Source organism: Fundulus heteroclitus, chromosome 9 (assembly GCF_011125445.2).
Source record: "Fundulus heteroclitus isolate FHET01 chromosome 9, MU-UCD_Fhet_4.1, whole genome shotgun sequence".
Classification (NCBI taxonomy): Eukaryota; Metazoa; Chordata; class Actinopteri; order Cyprinodontiformes; family Fundulidae; genus Fundulus; species Fundulus heteroclitus.
The window spans coordinates 3,249,003-3,268,856 of record NC_046369.1 but is presented as its reverse complement, the minus strand read 5'-3'; the positions used below and the strand labels follow the sequence as shown (position 1 = coordinate 3,268,856).

The 19,854-nt window shown below is 38.6% G+C and overlaps 1 protein-coding gene across 1 annotated transcript; it reads left to right on the top strand.

Moving 5' to 3' along the window:
- The first annotated feature begins 510 nt into the window (after positions 1-510).
- stxbp3 (syntaxin binding protein 3) lies at positions 511-19,536 on the top strand. The gene is made up of 19 exons (XM_012878034.3): positions 511-644; positions 3,217-3,266; positions 4,342-4,423; positions 4,535-4,611; positions 4,713-4,785; positions 4,874-4,974; positions 6,327-6,472; positions 8,053-8,146; positions 11,746-11,870; positions 11,961-12,059; positions 12,148-12,205; positions 12,321-12,386; positions 12,543-12,623; positions 14,855-14,990; positions 15,150-15,256; positions 15,376-15,474; positions 17,031-17,116; positions 18,426-18,574; positions 18,897-19,536. Exons 1-19 carry the CDS (start codon positions 599-601, stop codon positions 18,983-18,985), a joined length of 1,764 nt encoding a protein of 587 aa, XP_012733488.2. The 5' UTR covers positions 511-598; the 3' UTR covers positions 18,986-19,536.
- The last annotated feature ends 318 nt before the right edge of the window (positions 19,537-19,854 follow it).

Here is a 19,854-nt window from a genome sequence, read left to right as displayed (position 1 = left end):
AGCCTCCAAAAGCTCTGCAATGACTAATCAGGTATACAATTATAATATTAAGAATAAACTATAATAACTAGAATACATAAGGAATTAGCTTTATAAGAAATAAATGCTAGAATGATAAAGCAAAAATACTTTGTATGTTGTCTTTTAATCTGTTTTAATAAGAATTATTATTTCCCCCCAAAATAAATAATTGTAATTTTGTGTTGTTATTTATTAATACACAGTTAAAAATATAAATAATATTTTAAATACAATTACAAATTTAACCTTTAACAATATATTATTGTATTTTTTCCTCATTGCTATCAAATATATATATTATCATAATAACAATGAAAACAATTGTATTGTTTATATATATATATATATATATATATATATATATATATATATATATATATATATATATATATATATATATATATGTACATATCATTCATAAAACACATCGTCTGTAGTTCTTTTTCTCTTTTTTTCCACTGGTGGAAAGAGAACTACAGCGCTGCGCCGTCGCGCACTTTCTGACGTAATCGGTGATGCGTCAACCGACCGGAAAAAGAGTCGCAACGGGGAGGAAAAAAAAGAAGAGGAAAACAAGATGGCAGCGGGCTCGGATCACGGGCTAAAGCGAATAGTTTGGAAAAGTAAGTTCCCTCGCAGTTTTAGCGTTTTTATACTAAACTTTTATGAGACTCGATGATTATATAGGTTCTTTTTATTACTTTTCTCCCAAAGCAGCTGGTGTGAGGTCACTTTGTGTGTCGCTTTGAGCCCCACCTTCTTCCTTTTTGGAAAAATAAAGCGCCACTGACAGAAACAAACTTGCTGTCACCTTCACAGCTTTCCTGGGAAATAAAAATCAGCACCGCTGTGGAAACAAAGCAACACGATGCTGAGTTTATTTGCTTCTAAAAGGCTTTTTGGGGGAAAGCAGTGCGGCTGGATCCATGTCTGACAGCGTTGAAGTAGTCATGTCCTGTTGTCACCCTAACTGACCTTAAAGCTGAATGAATATGTCAACAATGTTAAGTCAATAATAGAGGTTGACGGAAAAAAAAATATGTTTAAAATAATACCCGGGAGGGTTTTTACTTTTCCTGGTCCTTTGTTTTGACAAAACAGAATGATTTATGTTAATATTAGAAGTTAGTTCTGTTGTGCATCGACAGAAATCTGAACTCTGGGTTAAAACGATATCTAAAAAAAATTGTTGTAAACGTTTTTCTGTTGAATCTTTAAGCAAACTGAGACGATGCTTTTTGCAATTTCAGTTTGGATGGATTGTCATAAGCACAAAATGTCATAATTCCAAAGTATTTCCACACAAATCCTCAATAAGAATGTGTATTTTATTTTTATTTTAAATAGAATAGAAATACCTTTTATTAAAATCAGGGTTTGACGGTGGTAAAAGCAAGTAGAACATTTTAAGTTAAGCTTTACATAGGGGTAGACAATAATTCAGTGTCTATATATCGGAATCTTAACTTTATTCCAAAATGTTTAGATGACATTTCTGATGTTTCAATATCCATGATTGTCTATGATTACTGCATTTGTATCTCTGACTGACATTCAGAGTTTTATGTAGTTGTTTTATCTGCTTTAATTTTTAATGCAGATATTTCTAAAATGTTATATTGGAGGAGTTTTATAAATATGGTAATTGTAAAGTAATTGTCAAGTTTGTACAGGCATCTGTTGTGGTTATTCTTGGCAGTTTTTCTGGGCTTTGTATTTTTCATATATATATATATATATATATATATATATATATATATATAAATTTTGGGGGATATCTTCCAGCTCTAGGTTTACAGCAGAAGGGAAGCAACATATTTTGAGAAAATGAAAAGTTAAAATGAATAGAGCAACAGCAGCTGATTCACATAAGGATTGTTTAAACCAAAATCCCATAGAATCTGAAAGTGATCAAATAGTCATTAGCGTCTGAGAGACAGTGCAAGTAATTGTTGTACAGACTGAGATTGCACTCAGATAAAGCACTTTACAGAGAATCAAAGGACAGAAATTAAAATAACTGAAACCTTGATGCATTGAAAACAATTGCAGGAAAATAAACACATGTTAAAATTTTTATTTAATCTTAAACATAAGCTTCAATCACCTTTTGGGGATCGAGAAGTGGTTCATTTGTGAGACTTTCGAGTCAACAGCTGTTGTAAATGACAGTGCTGCCTTCCCCCTTTTTTTTTTTTTTTTACTTCTGGTCCTGGGAAGACTGTATTAGCCGGTTTCTGACGACCTGCAGAGATGAAAGAGAAAAGCAACAATTATTCCCACTGCTGCTAAAATAATATATTGATAACAAAGCTCTAATAATGTTACAGATAACATTTGATGCATAGAAGGAAGCAAAGGTATTAAATAAACCTGATTAAATGTATTAGTATTTGTACCTTTTTGTTTCCTTATCACCCTTATAGTTCTTTCAGTTACATTATAGAGTTGCCCATCTATAATTAATAATAATAATAATAATAATAATAATACATCAAGCCTATATAGCTCTTTTTTTTGGACACTCAAAGATGCTTTACAAAACACAAAGACTAGCTGAAACAACCTGGCTTAATAGTCAGGCCATCCACTTGTTTTGTTTCCACTCAAGGCTTTTTTTACCTTTGCAAAAAAAAAAACATGTTTGCAAGAGAGGGAAGAGTAATGGACAAGCAGCAGTCCAGCAGTTTGCAGCAGCAGGAAGGGAGGGGAGCAATCCAGTACATTCTCTGAGATCTCTGTAAAAGCACTTTAAACTGTAGGGACGGTATGAGACCAAGGTTTTGTGTTTCTAAGATCTATATGTAAAGAGCTCTTGCTTTTTATAGACGTGCTGCATTTGTCGTATGAAAGTCTAGTTGAGTAGAAAGTTTAGAGTTTTGGGGGGGGGGAATCTTTAAAATTGTTGACTTTTGCAAAAGCATTGTATACTTGTAAAATCTCTAAAGTGAAGCCTTGCATTTCTGGTAACCGTTTAAAAACATACACACCACACAAAAGTATTTAATTAAGCTTAATGAGAGCATTTGTTTTGGTCATGATTGTCATGTATCGATTATAAGGCGTATTTAGAAACCGTGCAGGTTGTTGCTGTTTTTTTTTTGTTTTTTTTTTTGCTTTCTAGATCCATCTGTGACCACATACCTGATGTTGGAGCTCAAGTGTGATTCCTGATATTTTTTTGTATCTCTGCAGGGATAAAAGACACAATAATTGCAGACTGCAAAAAATCTGAAGTATGGAAGGTAGGGAAGCAACTCCTGACTTGAAAATGCATGACCAGAAAATCTCCAGGTCAGGTTTTAGTTATTAGACCCTTTTCCGCAGCAGGGACTTTCAGCTTGAAAGACTTCTGTGCGTTTCAGTGTGTTTTTTACTCCAGTAATTTCAATTTCTCCCATCCCAGATAAAAGATCTTGGTCTGAGGGAAGGACTTTCAGATTAGTCCTTAATTTTTTAAGGGGTGGGGTTACATGCTGAGCAACAATCATTGGTATTCAGACTTCCTCTCACCTGCCATATTTAAAGCAGTAAATACACTGGGCGCATAATGTCACGTGGCGTAGCTTCCGCACTTGTTTGTTTTTTTAAAAAGTCGAAACTTACACCAAAAGCTGCAAAGCACGCTCCACAGCTACGTGTTTCTGCGCAGAGAAGAACCTTCACCACTTGGAAAGAGCACCAAATAGAAGGCGCACCTTGGTCTTCCTCCTGCTAGTTGACGAGGTGATGCGAGAGAAAAAGCATCAATTAGTGGCGTCAACAACAAGGTGACTTTACAACCTTGTGGCCGAACTGCAACTCGACTATTATTATGAGGTACTTTTGGAAGTGAGCTTTGAGACAGGATGTTGTTTTCCTGTTTACTCCTTGCCAAACATGAGCGTATAAGCGTGTGAAATTAGAACGTCAGCCTAATTTAGGCGTAGCGTAAATACGCACGTCCTTAAGAGCTGTGTGTTGTTTTCTTTGTACTTCTTGTGATTAAAAGACGATTACATACGCCAGTTGTGCGTTCTCCATCTTGTTTCATGAACAAATGGCAGGATACAGGCTTTGCTTGTTTGGCCTTCAGTTTCTCATTACCGCCACCCACTGGACTGGAGGTGTAGTGCAGTCTCTATGTGTCATGTGCAATTTCAGAGCATAGAAAAGAGACAGGATTTCTTTTACCCGGATAAAAAAAACCCAAAAGAGATCTTTAAATTAAAGGAAATTCTGCGGAAAATGGGCTAATTTGACTCAAAACAAACAAAACTACACAACAGTGCTATAGGTGAGAAATGGTATTAAGTGGTTGCTTTGGATTTCTCTTCACAGATACTAATTTTGGACCCATTTACCGCCAAGCTTCTCGCGTCATGCTGCAAAATGTCAGATCTGTTAGAAGAAAGAATAACAAGTAGGTTATGATGTTTGCAGTAGAACATTCGGGCACAGAACTGAGTGAAGACTGTGTGTGTTGGCTGTTGTCCGATGTTTGCTTCTTACGTTAAATGTTGTCTCTGTTCAGTTGTGGAGGATCTGTACAAAAGCAGAGAACCTGTTCCTGAAATGAAGGCCATCTACTTCATGACGCCGACCTCCAAGGTTTGCTATAACAACTGATGTGACCCTAATTTAGAGGATGACGTAAGATTTTATTTTTAGTAAATTCTGCTTTCAGGACTAAATTGTTTTTGTTTCAACAGTGTGTGGATGCCTTCATAGCCGACTTCAAGCCCAAACCTAAATACAAATCAGCTTATGTTTATTTTACAGACTGTACGTGACGTATAAATTACTCTTAAGACACATTTCCTGGTGACATGATCAACGTAGACCCTGACGTGTTTTTGTCTGACTTCCACAGACTGCCCAGATGACCTGTTTAACAACATGAAGCTTTACTGTGCAAGGTACATACGTGTCTGCAAGGAAATAAACATTTCCTTCTTACCACAAGAAGCACAGGTAAACGGTTGCAGCTTGAATGGTTTTTGTATTCATTTTAAAGTCCTATTTCCTCTTTTTTTTATTCCTAGTAAAATGAGGAATTAAGAGACTGTAATGTTTTTAGATGTTGCAGTTGCAGAGGAAGACATTTTAATCCTCTTACGGAGACTTTTCTGGGTGTTGGCTGCGTTGTTATGATGTAACTTCTTGGCTTAAGAACAGTTACTGTCTGCTTTATGTATTTTAGTAATCCAAGAATTGAAAAAATACCTCTGTAATTTCTCATTAGCTTTTTCAGAATATCACCAATGTCGATGCTTAATCATATAGGTAGACCAACAGCTAATAAAAACTGCTAGTTTCTCAGAGCATTACAATATTACATAAAGCCAAAAATATTATTTTGATAGAGAAAACTGTTCTTAAGGCAGTTTTTCGGTCTGCAGAATCACAAGATCCTACAAGATCCATTACACGCAGACATAGACTACAGCCGCTGCATCTTTTAAGCCGTTCTGCTCACAGACATTAGAAACGTTTTACTATCAGATTACGCAGATGAGCTAAAGACCAGCATTAAAGCATCACCACAGCAGAGCTACAGGATGATAGCCTCCATGTTCAGCTGCGGTGATGCACTAATTCACCCTCAATCAAGTGTTGGTTGCGTATACTCTATAGTTTTGGGTGATATTTTTCATTTGGCAGCCGTAGCTTTATTTAAATCCTTCTTTATTCTTATAGAATGTTCTTATTTTCTGAGAAGCTGAATTTGTTTTTGTTTTCTTTCATTAGCTGCGAGTCAATCTAGGGCTGGACGATATAGAAAAAAAAAACATGTCGATAAAATAGAAATCATATTGATCGATAATTATCAACAAATTCAAAACATATTTTAAGTGCAGCCCTGAGCGTTTTATGCTGTTGCTTAGCACACTGAATTCAAACTCAACCCTTTTTACTTTTTGAACTTTTTAACAACTTTTTACCAAAACTACAAGTTTTTGAAAAAAGAATGCATGCTCTCTAAACTCTCTGAAGGGGGCGGAGCTTTGCTGGGTCTGCTGGCTAAAATGCATAAGGAAGGAAAACTTTTATTCTATTGAACTTTTTATTGACCCTTTTTTTCTATCATCGATATACGTCTATCGATCCATATATATCGTTATTGAATTATCGTCCAGCCCTAAGTCTATCATCAAAAATTATCAGGCAGGAACGGCTGAAATGTGTGTCACCAATCTAAAGAGTTTCACTATTTAACATGAAAACTTTTAGGGGGGGAAAAAAATGCATTTTGGTGATAATCTATTTTTATAGAAATGCGTCTGTGCTGTTGGATACAACTTTGTCGCTTTTTTTTTTTAAAGGTGTTCACGTGTGACAATCCGGGGGCTTTCCGAAGAATCTACAGTCCTCACAGCCAGGACAAAAGGAGGACACTGGAGACTCTGGCGGACCAGCTCGTCACTCTGTGTGCCACGCTGAACGAGAACCCGGGGGTCCGATACAAGAAGTAAGTCAGAGAGAAGAAGAGTCAGGTTCTCTGCTTGGGTTACAGCACACCGCAGGCCCTAAGCAAGAGAACATCTTTTGTTAGGCTTGTCTTTTGACAAGGAATTACCCATCTGTCCCTTTTAGTTAGAATAATTTAGAAAACTCTAGGTTCATGAGAGGTTAATGTAATGGAAGTGTGAGCTGGGATGTTACAGTGCAAAACCAGGCCTAAAAATAAGATAGATAGATAGATAGATAGATAGAGAGATAGCTTTATTTGTCATTTTGTATGCACAAAGTGCGTACAGAACGAAATTTCATTTGCATACAGCTTGAAAAATCACAGTAGATTGCACTAATTAGTACTTTGACCCCCAAAACAAGATATTTAGACATCCTGCACTTTAAATAAGACGATGGAGATGAGTTGTTCCTATTTCAAGTGCAAAAATCTTATTCCATTGGCAGATCATCTTATTTAGCTGCTCAAATCAAGGACACATACTCATTTTAAGAACATTTTACTTATTTTTAGTTCCGTTTTTGCAGTGTGGATTATAATATCTGCTGATGTCCACAATTGTGGAAGTATTTAGGTACTTATTATTGCGCAGAATTTTACCAGTTTTCGCAGATTTCCTCTTAATACAGTAACACTGGGAGTGGAACAAGCTGAACCTTAATTATCTGGCTATTGACTCGGTGTGCTAGCTTGCACTCTAACCACCTAACACCTAACAGGCATGCCTCTTTTTTTTTTTTTTTTTCTTTTGCAAAACTGTGGTTTTACCCTACTAAGTTGCAGTAATAGGTTGCCCTGCTTTGCCCCTAATGACTTCCCAATCAGTGGCCTGTTTTTCTTGTAGAAAACCGTGTAGGAGGTACTTCTTATGGTCCGTAACAGATGCAGGAGGGGCAGCACGGAGCGACTCCGCTCTTAACTGCTCGTTGTTTAACGTCATCAGAGAAAGTCGCTAATTTCTGACCTTTCTTTACATATTATTAGCTCATCAGCGCAAATAACCTCAGATTTTTATGCTCTGGTGCAAAAGGAGAGCCGGGCAAAGCTTAATAAGTTGGTGGTCGCTCAAGTTTCTACGAGATTTATTTTCTGATTTTTCTAGAAAAGCATCAAGCTAATTGGTTTATCAGTCTGATTCTTTAGTCTAAACTTTTATTTTTTCTAGTTTATTGAATCAGTAGTTGTTTAGATGGCTTTGCACATTCTTTAGGACACTGTCTACTAATAAAAACTCAGTAGAACCCCGCTCCAAAACATCCAAGCAATGCCTTTTGATAGTGGAGATAAAAAGCCTAAATAAATATAAAACGGCGTATAAAACATTCTCGATAAAAGAGAATGTCTCACATATAAGTGTTTGTGATCTGATTAATGAAAATTATACTGTCTATAAATGTGGTTTTGCCCCGAAACTGTTGGGCAATAAATACATCAATGTGGTGGCAAATGACTGAAATGCTTCTCCAAATGGCTCCTTTCATAGCACAAGGAACATTGGTTGTGTGCCTGCAAAGTTAAAGCCTCTAAATGTTAAAACTCACACATAACTCCTGCATAAAACCGTGTGTTGTGTCCAGCGACAGCAACATGCCGAACGCCCAAACTCTGGCAGAGCTGGTGGACAACAAGCTGGCCAGACACTACGAGCTGGACGACACCGGGAAGAAGAAGGTGAGCCGGCAGAACAAAGAAAGCAGAGGAAGTGGGCCAGGTCCTAGCCCTGGGACTGAACCTAAGTGTCGTAGTGGAGTCTTGTTTTTCACGCCCGTCTTTGTACGTGTCGAGATTCATTCCCTTGCCTTGAAGCAGAAGTTTTCCCAGAAATCTGAGGATCATTAGGTCAATGAACAGTAATATTCAAAAAAAACATCAACTGAAGCATCTTGGTTTTATGTGATATGGGACACTTCTTAACCTTCCTATGGTGTTAGGGTCCCGACGGACCCGTTTTGAGTTTTAACATGCATAAAAGCACTTCATACATTTGTTTTTTGAGTTGAAACTTTTTGACTTTGTCATGGACTTCCATTTAAACAAAGTAAAATCTTTTTTTTTTTTTTTTACTAAATTATAAAGTGCTCTGGTGAAAAAAATGACTTTTGTGGTGTTCGGGTCATTTGTGACCCAGTTAAAATTTTCTATTATAAAACAATAAAAAATGCCCAAAATTAAATCATGAACACACAGTCAACCAACAGCCTCTTCCTCCAACCACTTGAGCTTCATTTAGGGGCTTTTCTCTTTGCCTTTTTGCAAGAACAAACAAAGGGAGACATGTCCAGGCTTGTCAAGCCATTTGAGTGTAGAGGTGGTGACTTGCAGAGTACACATCTCCAATTCACAGGACGCAACAATGAGGAGAAGATATGCTGTTAAAACAAAGGCCCAGGGGGCCACAAAAAAATATTAATACCAATCTTTTCATGGATAAGGGAGCCCAACCAGCTAAACAAGAGTTAAGAAAACATTGGATGATAAAAGATTGTTTTTAGGGTATTTTATGGCTGATTTAATACACGGGTCCAAAATGACCCGCTAACACTACAGATGGCAGCAGAAAGCTAACACCAGAGGAAGGTAAAAAAAATTTATGTGCTTCTTCATTAATTGATCTAAGTTTGCTATCGATAGTCCATATTATTTGACCAGGTCAATACTGTGCTTGGTTCTATAACAAATCCATTATCAGCAAATCAAATGCATTTACTTTGATTACTTTGATGTATAAATCAAATGATTTAATTAGCAACTTTTTTTAGACAGTGTTTTTGGAGGTTTCCCCTTTAATTAACCTTGTCATAGTCTGCTATTCTGGAAATGGTGTTGCTGGAGCATTTTTACTTTTATTTTTAACATATAAAACTCACTACTTTTCAACAGGATTAACTACATTTTATTTGTTGCTATTTTCTAAGGAAGATATTTCATGATAGTAACAATTTTATTCTTTGGCTGATTAAAATATTTACTTAGATACAGTTTAAAAGACATTACAGTTCACCTAGGAAGTTATAAAGACCAGAAAACTTAAACAGAAGGCTGTTTTATTGTCCACCGTGTTTTACTGTAAGGGGGTATACTAGAGTATCAAACAATGACAACAATAAAGCTCTAACTCTTTTACTTGGAAGCTTGCTATTAGCTTTTATTATTATTATTATTATTCCTTTATTTAACCAGGAAAAGTCCCATTGAGATTAACAATCTCTTTTTCAAGGGAGTCCTGACCAAGATGGCGGCAAAAGATTACATTACAAATTACATTACAGTTTACAATAACATCTATCTAAATTAGAATTTCATAACAGTTACAAACCATAGATCTCATTTCCAAACCTTTGAGCAATCGTTTAAAATGTCCGATCGGAATCAAATCCTTCAACTTCCAGTCTTTCTGAAGATTGTTCCATGCTGTGGGGGCAGAGTACTGAAAAGCTGTCTTTCCAGCTTCAGTGCGGATGCTAGGTACAGACAGAAGCAGAGACTCTTGAGAACGTAGAGAATACAGTCCAGCCATTCTTGGTTGAATGTACTCACAGAGGTATAAGGGGAGCAGACGCAGAATACCCTTATAAATGATCATATACCAGTGAGTGAGTCTACGTGTCTCTAATGCTGGCCAGCCCACACGTATATAAAGTTCACAGTGGTGTGTGCGAGGCTTACAATTTGTGATAAATCGTAGGGAGGCATGGTAAATTGAGTCTAACATTTTTAAAACTTGATCTGGGGCATTAATATAGATTACATTGCAGCTACCAGTCTCTTCTTTGACTTAAAAGAGAAACAAAGTCTATTCCTGAAGATCAATTGTTCAACATGAGGTTTAAAATTTAGATTTTCATCACTTAAAATTCCTAAATATTTAAAAGATTGAACCCTTTCTATCTCTGACCCATGCAAAGTGATAAGAGGATAGCTATTTTGCAATTTTGTATTTTTTTCTTGAAAATAGCATCATTTTACTTTTATTTGAATTTAAAAAAAAGATCTAATTTTTAAAGCCTGTGCTGAACCAAATTAAAAGCAATTTGTAACGTAACGACACACGCACTAGGGTTTTTTCCAAAACTGTAAAAAACCATGTCATCAGCATAAAAATGGTAGTTAGTGTCTATAAGATCCTGACCAACATTGTTCACATAGATCAGGGGTGTCAAACATACGGCCCGAACAATTTTGTCCGGCCCTGTGGCTAAATGCATTATCATTGTTAAAAAAAAAAAAATATATATATATATATATATATATATATATATATATATATATATATATATATATATATATATATATATATATATAATTTTTTTTTTTTTTTTTTTTTTTTTTTTTTTTTTCCAGTGTCCTTTCTGGCAATGTGGCAATAAGAATTGTTGTCTTAATGCCAAAAAGAGCTCATCAGATTTGACTTTCACAAGTGGAGCAGTACTGCTTTTGCCATAGTGCTCCTCTTGATTTATGAATGTGAATAGTTTTATTATGATTCATGCGGGGAATATCTTAAATGATATGGACACTACAATTGGAAAGTAGGAGAGGAAAGGAAGAACAAGAAGAAAAACAGAAAAGGTGAAAGAAAGAGGAGATAAAAGGAAGAGAATGATATAAAAACAATTATTGAAAAAAAAACATGTACTTCGTTTAATTGAAAATATGCAGTCCCTATATTGTCCACGAGGGGCGCTGTTTTAATTTGCAGATTAAGCTTCAGGTGTGGAAAAATTTAAATAATTTCTTAATTTTTATCTGTTTGATGTATTTTGTCATGCAGGACAGTGTTTTTAAGTTCCAAAAAATGTGAATAAATGTTTTTCAACATTGTGCAATCACTGTGTTCAGTTCTTATGCATAATGTACAAGTAAATGTTTAATTGAGTAAAAGTATTGTTGAAATTGCACACACTTTTCTTAAAAACGCTGAGGTTATTCATAATATATTGTGTAAAAGTGAAATTCATTTAATATAAAAATCAATAACAAGTCCACTTTAATTAATTCTATTTAATCTTGCAATGAGTTTACTCGTGTGGCCCTCTTGAGATCAGATTAAGCTGAATGCGGCCCCTAAACCAAAATGAGTTTGACACCCCTGACATAGATAGTAAATAGTAGAGGCCCCAAAACAGAGCCTTGGGGCACTCGTTTAGTTAGTTAATTTTTTACTAAACCTGCTTTAGCTTTAGTAAACCAGACAATAAACTGTGTTTTTGTGAGTACGTTTCACTGTTAAAGTTGACGTTCTAATGCTTTGACTTTCTCTCCGCCCACAGGAGAAAACCCCGGCCCAGCTGCTGATTGTAGAAAGAGGTTTCGACCCCGTAAGCCCCATCCTCCATGAGCTCACCTACCAGGCCATGGCCTACGATCTCATTGATATCCAGAACGACACCTACAGGTAGACCTTTACCAAAACGCCGCACGGTTTCCTGAGTCCCAGCAGGTCGCAGGTGGCTAAAAGCAGCTGTGCGGACGCTCTTGCCTTCAGGTACAGGTCCAAAGACGGCTCGGAGAAGGAAGCTCTGCTGAACGAGGACGACATGCTGTGGGTGAAGCTCCGGCACAGACACATCGCTGAGGCCATAGAGTAAGTCTCCCGACACATTCAGCGTGTCGCGGTGTCCTGGTTCTGTTGTCCTCTCTCATTTCTTTGCTTGGTTTTCATCTCGTTATAGACAGATCCCCAAGATGGTGAAGGAAATATCCGCCAGCAAGAAGCAGCCCGACGGGAAGGTGAAGAGCTGGAGTGTTTGTCGTGCATCAGCCTCTCGTCTCTTTTAAACTTTACTCAGATTGTTTTATTATTATTATTAGTTTGCTGATTCAAGCTTCCATGTAATCCTCTCAGATCACAATAAGCAACTTGGCACAGATGATGAAGAAGATGCCTTCATTCCGTAAGCAGCTGAACGAGGTACTCAGTCAATACTTTACAGTTTTCCAGTGATTCAGAACGTAGGAGGTCATTATTATCTTGGTGAATAATACACGGGTCAAAGAACTGCCTCTATGATAAACGTCTCAATGTCACTGCAAAACTAAAACTGTCTTATTATCTTCATGATTTCAGAAAACGATCCACCTGCAGCTGGCCGAGGACTGCATGAAGCATTTCTCAAACAATGTGGAGAAACTCTGCAAAGCGGAACAGGTCCGTCTGGACGCACGTCGCCACTGTTGTCCATTTTGAAACTGTGATTGTTAATCAGAGTTCAGGTATATGAGACATCAGTGAATCGCAGGTGACCCACTGTCCACCCGTCTCACAGCTCCGTCAGGAAGTAACTGCTGAGCCTCTGGGCCAAAACCAGAGAAGTGTCCCAAAGGACAGCTTCAGCTCTCTTCCTGCTCTACACCCACGATAGACTTTGCTCTGAAATGGGAGCGCATTCACAAGATGCCAAAATTAGGCTCAGTGTTAAAGGAGCAATACTCGATGTTTTACTACTAGGTGGGCTGTTAAAAATGATGCCCTGAATGTGCTGAGAATCACTGCCCAAGCGCCCCTTTATTGATGTTCTCACATATTCTAAAACACATGTAGCGCCATCATTAGCTGCGTTTACATGGACAAAAGTGATCGGAATAAAAATGCGTCATGTGAACACGCCGATCGGAATATGATGATCGGATTAAGATCAATCGGAATGAAATTGTAATCCGAATGAGAGGGGTGGTTTATGCCAATTGATAATCCGGTCATCGTGCATATAAACGCTTGTCAGGTTCAAGTTATTCCAAATGTGGCGCACTGCCCACGTGCGCCCGACGTAAACGTGACGTATTTCCACGTTGGCGAGTGGCGGAAATGCGTCTGGAAGGAAAACTGTCATGGATCCCGATACAACCTTTCTGTTCAAAACATTTAAAGAGCTCAAAACTAAAATTTGTTCAGTAACGCTTCAACCTTAATTAGAAATATGTCCAGACCATGGCGACAAACGAACTCGTATAATAATGCTTTGTTTACTATTTCTTTTATTGTTTAGCAAAGACGGAAGTTCTTCTTCTGTGGTTTTATTTCAGGGAAACTTGATGGCTGCGCATGTCAGACTGTTTCTATTCTGAACAAAGCCAGGAGCAAATACATGCACAATATATTATGTGATTGTGTGTGTGTGGCTGTGAAGTCTATTAACCTCTACAACATAAAAGTTGCAGAGGTTGCAGGCTAACGTTAGCGTAGCTCTCTTCCTCTCTGTTTTCATACGACTCTTTGATCATTTGGCTCGTCCAGGCCTTAGAGTAAACTAGCGTGGATTGAATTTACAGAAACCCTTTTCTCCGGCTTCACGAATTTCAAACTTTGCTTCGAACGTCTACGTAGGGATTTACAACATATATTTCAGCTGCACTCTGCTCTCCCTTTTGGTGAAGGCCAGGTTAAGTAGGTTACATCGCACAGACGGGCATGGATCTGCTGGGACAAATATGGTCAAAAGAACATGAATGTCGTTGTACAGGTGTCAGCCGGTTAGAAAAAAAACACAAATGCATGAGATTAGGACGAGGATTCTGCACCATGGAAGTCTTGAGGGAAGTAGAAAGTGTTAAAATTAAGTTCTTGTTTTTTTGTTGTTGTTTTTTGTTTTTTTTTACAGATTACTTCTTTTTAGGATTGTATGGAGAGAAAAAAAGTGCAAATTGGATTACTTGGACAGCTCTAAATAGCTCTAATTTCTGTTCTTAATTATCTGAATCCTACTAAAACCACGAGTCGATGAACAATTCAATTAAATTTTATTTATATAGCGCCAATTCATGAAACGTCATCTCAAGGCTCTTTAAAAAGTCAGACTCCATCAGATCCTCCAGGTTGGTGAGAAAGTTTCCTCTCTAAGGAAACGCAGCAGGTTGCATCAAGTCTCTCCAAGCAGCATTCACTCCTCCTGAAAGAGCGTAGAGCTACAGTGGACAGTCGTCTGCATTGTTGATGGCTTTGCAGCAATCCCTCATACTGAGCATGCATGAAGCGACAGTGGAGAGTAAAACTCCCCTTTAACAGGGAGGAGAACCTCCAGCAGAACCAGGGTCAGTGTGAACTTACATGCTATACTTTGCAAACATGTGCAAGGCTCAGTTGTCTCTGTTCCCTTCTTTAGCTGATAGTACGTGTCCACAGAGGTACTTTTGGACCATAGTTTTTGTTTCTGTTCCTGAATTTCGCTATGGGCCCAACGCAAAATCAAGTTTCAAAATGTGCTGTGGGGAAACAACCCATGCTTTTAACATTACCGAGCTCACTTTAGCTCCAAAAGGGGCTGGTCGTGTATGATCACGTGGAAATCTGTGCTCTTCTGTCGCCAGCTCCGACGTTCACCTTGTCAAATGGTTAGATTAACTGATTTTAGGATGCTGGATATGCTGTGGTTTCCTGTGTAGGACCTGGCTGTTGGTTCTGACGTGGACGGGGCGAAGGTCAAAGACCCCATGAGGACCCTGCTGCCCGTGCTGCTTAATCCGTACAGCAAACACGACAAGATCAGAGCTGTGCTGCTCTACATCTTTAGTCTAAATGGTAAGACATTCCTCTCACCCTGTAAAAACCTCAGCCGTTTGGACAAATTGGACAGCATGAATGCTAAATTTGTTGTTACTTTTCTTCTTTACAGATGCAGCTTAGTGAAATGTTGCCTTCACCTGATTGGTTTCGTTCTGCCTTGTTTTATGCAAACAGGAACGACGGACGAGAACTTGAACAAATTTCTCCAGCACGTTAAAATCGAAGACGAACGAGAGTTCATCCTGAACTGGAAGGAGCTGGGCGTCTCCATCATCTCGTCGGTATGTGGAGGACGTCGGAAGTTGGCGCCTCTTGACCGAAGGCTGCGATTTGAGCAGGAAAACGAGCCTTTTTAGTCTCCGTTTCACGTCATTACTCTTCTTCTCCCTGTTCCGTTCAGCCCAGTTTCTTTTCCCGCAAGCCGAGCCGACGCGATCGATCCCAAGAGGAGACGTACAACCTTTCAAGATGGACTCCAGTCATCAAGGACGTGATGGAGGTCAGTGAGGGCACACTGTTGAGACAGAGGAATCCACAAAGCGTCAGGTTTTCTGCCAGCTATTAATTTAGCATCTGGTCGTTTAGCCAAGAATGGGAATCAGCTCTGGTCTGAAGATTGCTCAAACCCACCCTGCAGACATGAATGGGGAACTGAGAGGAGGAGTGTGACAAAATTCACCCTTTGAGCCTCAGTTCTGTTTCTGCTTATTTGTTTTTTCCTGAGGTTTGTTTCCTCTTTACGATTGTGCTGGTTTAGGTCGTAAAAGTCGACGTGCAGCATAAAAGATCGTTTACTCCCTCCTTCTTTTTTTCACTTTGCTGCTGTCTTGAAATGTTAAAACAACCCAGAAATGTCCAAAAAGTTAAAAAGTGATGCAGAATCAGGAGTTTAAAGTACAACTCACCCCAATATCAACTTATTTTGCAGATAAACTGTCTAAGGGTGCTTCTTTAATGAATAAATGAGTTTAACACCCCTGGGCTAAAACATCTCAGTGCTCCGCAGTGGGCGCTGTTTCGGATGTTAAAGTTTGTTGTATTTGTAGGTCGCGGCGGAGCCTTCACCTCTCGGTACGATGGCTTTGCGAGATTGTAAGTCGCGGCCTTTCTTTCCGGTGTTTCTGGTGTCACATATCTCCACGCAGTGTTAGCCACGGCGCTAGGCTCCGTGCGTCTCTGTTTGCTGGCTGCTACCTGTGGGGAAAAAAAAAAAAAAAAAGCGGAAGCGGATCTCGTCATGAGAGGCTGGAGGAACTCGGCTCCGTTCAGGAAATCCTTTCCACAGTTAGCAGCATGCTAGCAGAGCAGCTTTCCAGCATAAAACATTGGAAGCACAGACGCAGCTTCTGGATCGGAAATGTCCCATCCGTAAAAAAAAAAAAAAAGTTGGTATTGGAGCCCGATATTGATACTGGATCGGATCGGCCCCATCCCTAGTTTTTGTATTACCCATATAGCATTCACAAGTATAAGAAATACCCAGATAATACCCCTGAACCTGAAAACTGGTTGTACCACCCTTTGCAACAACAGTTACCATCAACTATTTGCCGCTATTGCCATTGAGTATTTAACATTTCTGTGGAGGGATTTTGAGCCCGGCTTCTTCGAAGAATTGTTTTAATTCAGACACATTGGAGGGTTTTTCAACATAAGCAGTCTATTACAGGTCATCCCACAGACTCTCAATCAAGGCCAGACTTTGACTAGACCTTTTTTAGCCATTCAGAGGTAGACTTGCTGGTATGTATTGGATCAGTATTGGGCAACCCAATGGATGTTTTTATAAAGGTACTGGGGATCTTTGAGTTTTTTAAGTAAATGTAAGACAGGCTGCTGTGGTGTTTTTGGTCAGCATTTTAGATCAGGACACCTTTCAGCCTACTTCGTGTTGTCAGACAGGTTCTGCTGTTTTGATTTCCTGATTCTGCAGGTCTGGCAGTAATCAGGGCTGGAATTAACTGTGATTTAAAAATGTGGTAAAAACGGATAATTCTCGATTAACCAAGTGGGCCTTGGTTTGATTTGGATAATTTTATTCCCGTTTACCCTCAGGATGCCGTGGAGAACAAACTGGACACCAGAGAGTGGCCGCACCAGTCCGAGTGCCCCGCTGCCTGGAACGGCTCCGGCGCCGTCAGGTGGGTCAACCATGAATAAAATGCTCTATTGCTACTCGGAGAAATCGTGAAGTGTGCAGTCTGCTCACATTCATGTCAAATGTTTTAACATTAAAGCAACAAGATCAAAGGGACATTGGCAAACAGGTAACATGTTATTGATATTAGGCAAAATAATGATAGAATAACACTCTTAATTAGTGATCGATGACGAACTAGCATCAGCTGATCTTCTGCCAGATTGACCTATACTTTGATGCTACGTTAACTAATGTATAATAAACCGTATTGTGTCCGATCTCAGGTTATCGTTACGTTTTCACCCTAGGATGAGCCGATTCGATACGATTCTCCATACATAGCTCAGCTTGATTTGATTTGACTCCAATATCGATATTTTTCTTTTTCAAATTAATGCTCAAAGTCATTCAATCAACAAAATCAGCCAAATATTATATTTATGTTCAATTTATTGAACCCTGATATATTAACAGGAAAATAAAATGCATTTGGTACAAAGCATTTAACATATCACAGAAACCAAAAATATGACCAAACGTCTGATTTTAGGGACGAAGGCGCTTCTAAAATCCTGTCGGCTGTTCTGCAAATTCGTCTCACTTACACTTCCTTGCTGTGAACAATAATGGTGCGCTGTAATAACGCCCCCTAGTGGTCGGGAGGTATATCGATTTTGAAAGCCAGAATATTGATATTAAATCGTTTTTAAAAACATGGATATTAATCTTTGTATTGATTTTTATGCTCAGCCTTATACTCTACACATCCCTTAATGTACCGAAACAGCTACTCGCAGCTCAAGCAATCGGCGCACGCAGGCTTGTGGGGGAGTTGGATAGAGCAAGGACGCTTGCAGTAATTTTCTTGTCAGGAAATGTCAAAGAGAAATAACCCTTGTGGTTTTCCCAAGTCTACATTTCGTTGATGACCTGAGTTTGCTGTCTCACGCGTTCTCGGGGATCTTTGCTGTTTTTGAAAAGCAACCACATCCACTGAGGTAGAGAGAAGCTGCTGAAAGCCGTGTTCAGCTGCAGCGCTCCGTCACGCTTAAAGCCAGGTACGACAGCCTCGGCCTGCAGAACAGTCCGTGCTGAAGGTTTTTTTTTTAGCCCTTCTGTGGTTGGGTGTAATATCTCTGTGTTAGTGCTTACGCATGATGCATTTACTAATCAGGAAAGAATCAGATTTTAGTTTCGTTCTTTACCGCCTGATCAGAAAGAAAAATCTGTTAATTCCAGCCAAGTTCTCCTACATCTTCACTCATATTCTGACCTCCTCTCTAAAATCTCTTGATGTCTGTGCTCTGCAGTGCCCGCCAGAGGAACAAAACCATTTCCCAGGACGATCGCCGGACCGGCTCACGCCTCATCATCTTCGTCATCGGGGGTATCACCTACTCTGAGATGCGCTGCGCCTACGAGGTCACCCAGGCGGTAAAGTCCTGCGAGGTCATCGTAGGTTGGTATTAAAGCAGCGTTGCTCTTGGAAATGTGAAATGAATGCAGTTTCTTCAAAGCCGATCTGGTTTTGTCATCCAGTTCCCTTCAGTATTGCGTTAATAACCTGCTTAAATGTTCCTCCTTGACCATACATCACTCTGTTTTTACCAGCAGAGGGCTTATTACGCCCTCTGCTGGTACTTCTCAGAACTCAAAGCATCCTTTTTTTTTATTAATATTTCAGAAGCAATGATTTTTGTGTTATGTTAACACAAAAATGATTGTGTTGATGATGAATGATGTTAATGATTTATTTTTTTCCCCCACTCATTTTTATTCAGGGTCTTCTCATATTTTGACCCCCACCAGTCTTCTGGAGGATATTAAAGCGCTGAGCAAAGGTCCAATGGAAACCTTTACAATCGAGTGAAGAAGCAACGCCACGCTACACTCAACTGGGCTTCCTGATGGCGTCACTAAAGGGAATTTGCTTGTAGCTTAACTTCCTCTGGTTCTTTTCTTTTGCTTTATGCAGATTTGCAGTAGCAGGTATGAGGACGAATTTTCTTTACGTTTTCATTTTACTAAAGGATACGACCTGCCTCTAGTGTAAGTAACTTTATAACAAAATGGATCAATTTTATAATTAACTAACCTCGTTCTACTAAAGCAAGCTTTTGTTAAAGAAAGTATCTATAATGCATTATTCTGCGGACATTTGTCCTTAAAGAAAGGTGCTGATAATGTTATAAGTTGAACAGCCTGTGATAATAAGGATTTAGTTGTGGGAAAATAAAAGCACAAAGCTGCTGTATATACTGTATGTATGCACTGAGTTCCTGCTTTGCCATTTTGACTTTTCTGATGACCGCTTATTAGAAACACTTACTGTGAGTGTTTTTTTTATATATAATTATTTACATGTTTCTGGATTGAACAACTGACTAATAAATGGATGAAGTGGTTCAACCTTTCACAACCGTTTTTAGTAGGACTTTCCCTTGTTTGTTGTTTGAAGAAACACACAATAAATAAATACATAAAAGAAGCATGTCACATTACATTCACAATTTAAAAAAAAAACGTGTAAAGACCCTTTTATAAAGAATCCGTTATAAGAAAAATGAATACATAAAAGAAGCATGTCAGTTTCGTTTCTTATTTCACCATTTACTGTTTGATACTGTTTATTGCTGTAATGGAAAGCAGAACAGATGAGTTCTTATAGCGGTTCAGTCTACAGGCAGGGACACTAAGATGTCGACCTGAAGGAAGAAACTTGTACTCTGAATAAAGAAT

What these genes read in the sequence shown, in the direction of transcription:
- stxbp3 (XM_012878034.3), top strand. Translation starts at nt 599, where the DNA reads ATGGCAGCGGGCTCGGATCACGGGCTAAAGCGAATAGTTTGGAAAA. An exon ending in AACTCTGCAAAGCGGAACAG is followed by an intron (nt 12,624 to 14,854) that starts GTCCGTCTGGAC and finishes TTTCCTGTGTAG; the next exon opens with GACCTGGCTGTTGGTTCTGA. An exon ending in GCGTCTCCATCATCTCGTCG is followed by an intron (nt 15,257 to 15,375) that starts GTATGTGGAGGA and finishes TGTTCCGTTCAG; the next exon opens with CCCAGTTTCTTTTCCCGCAA.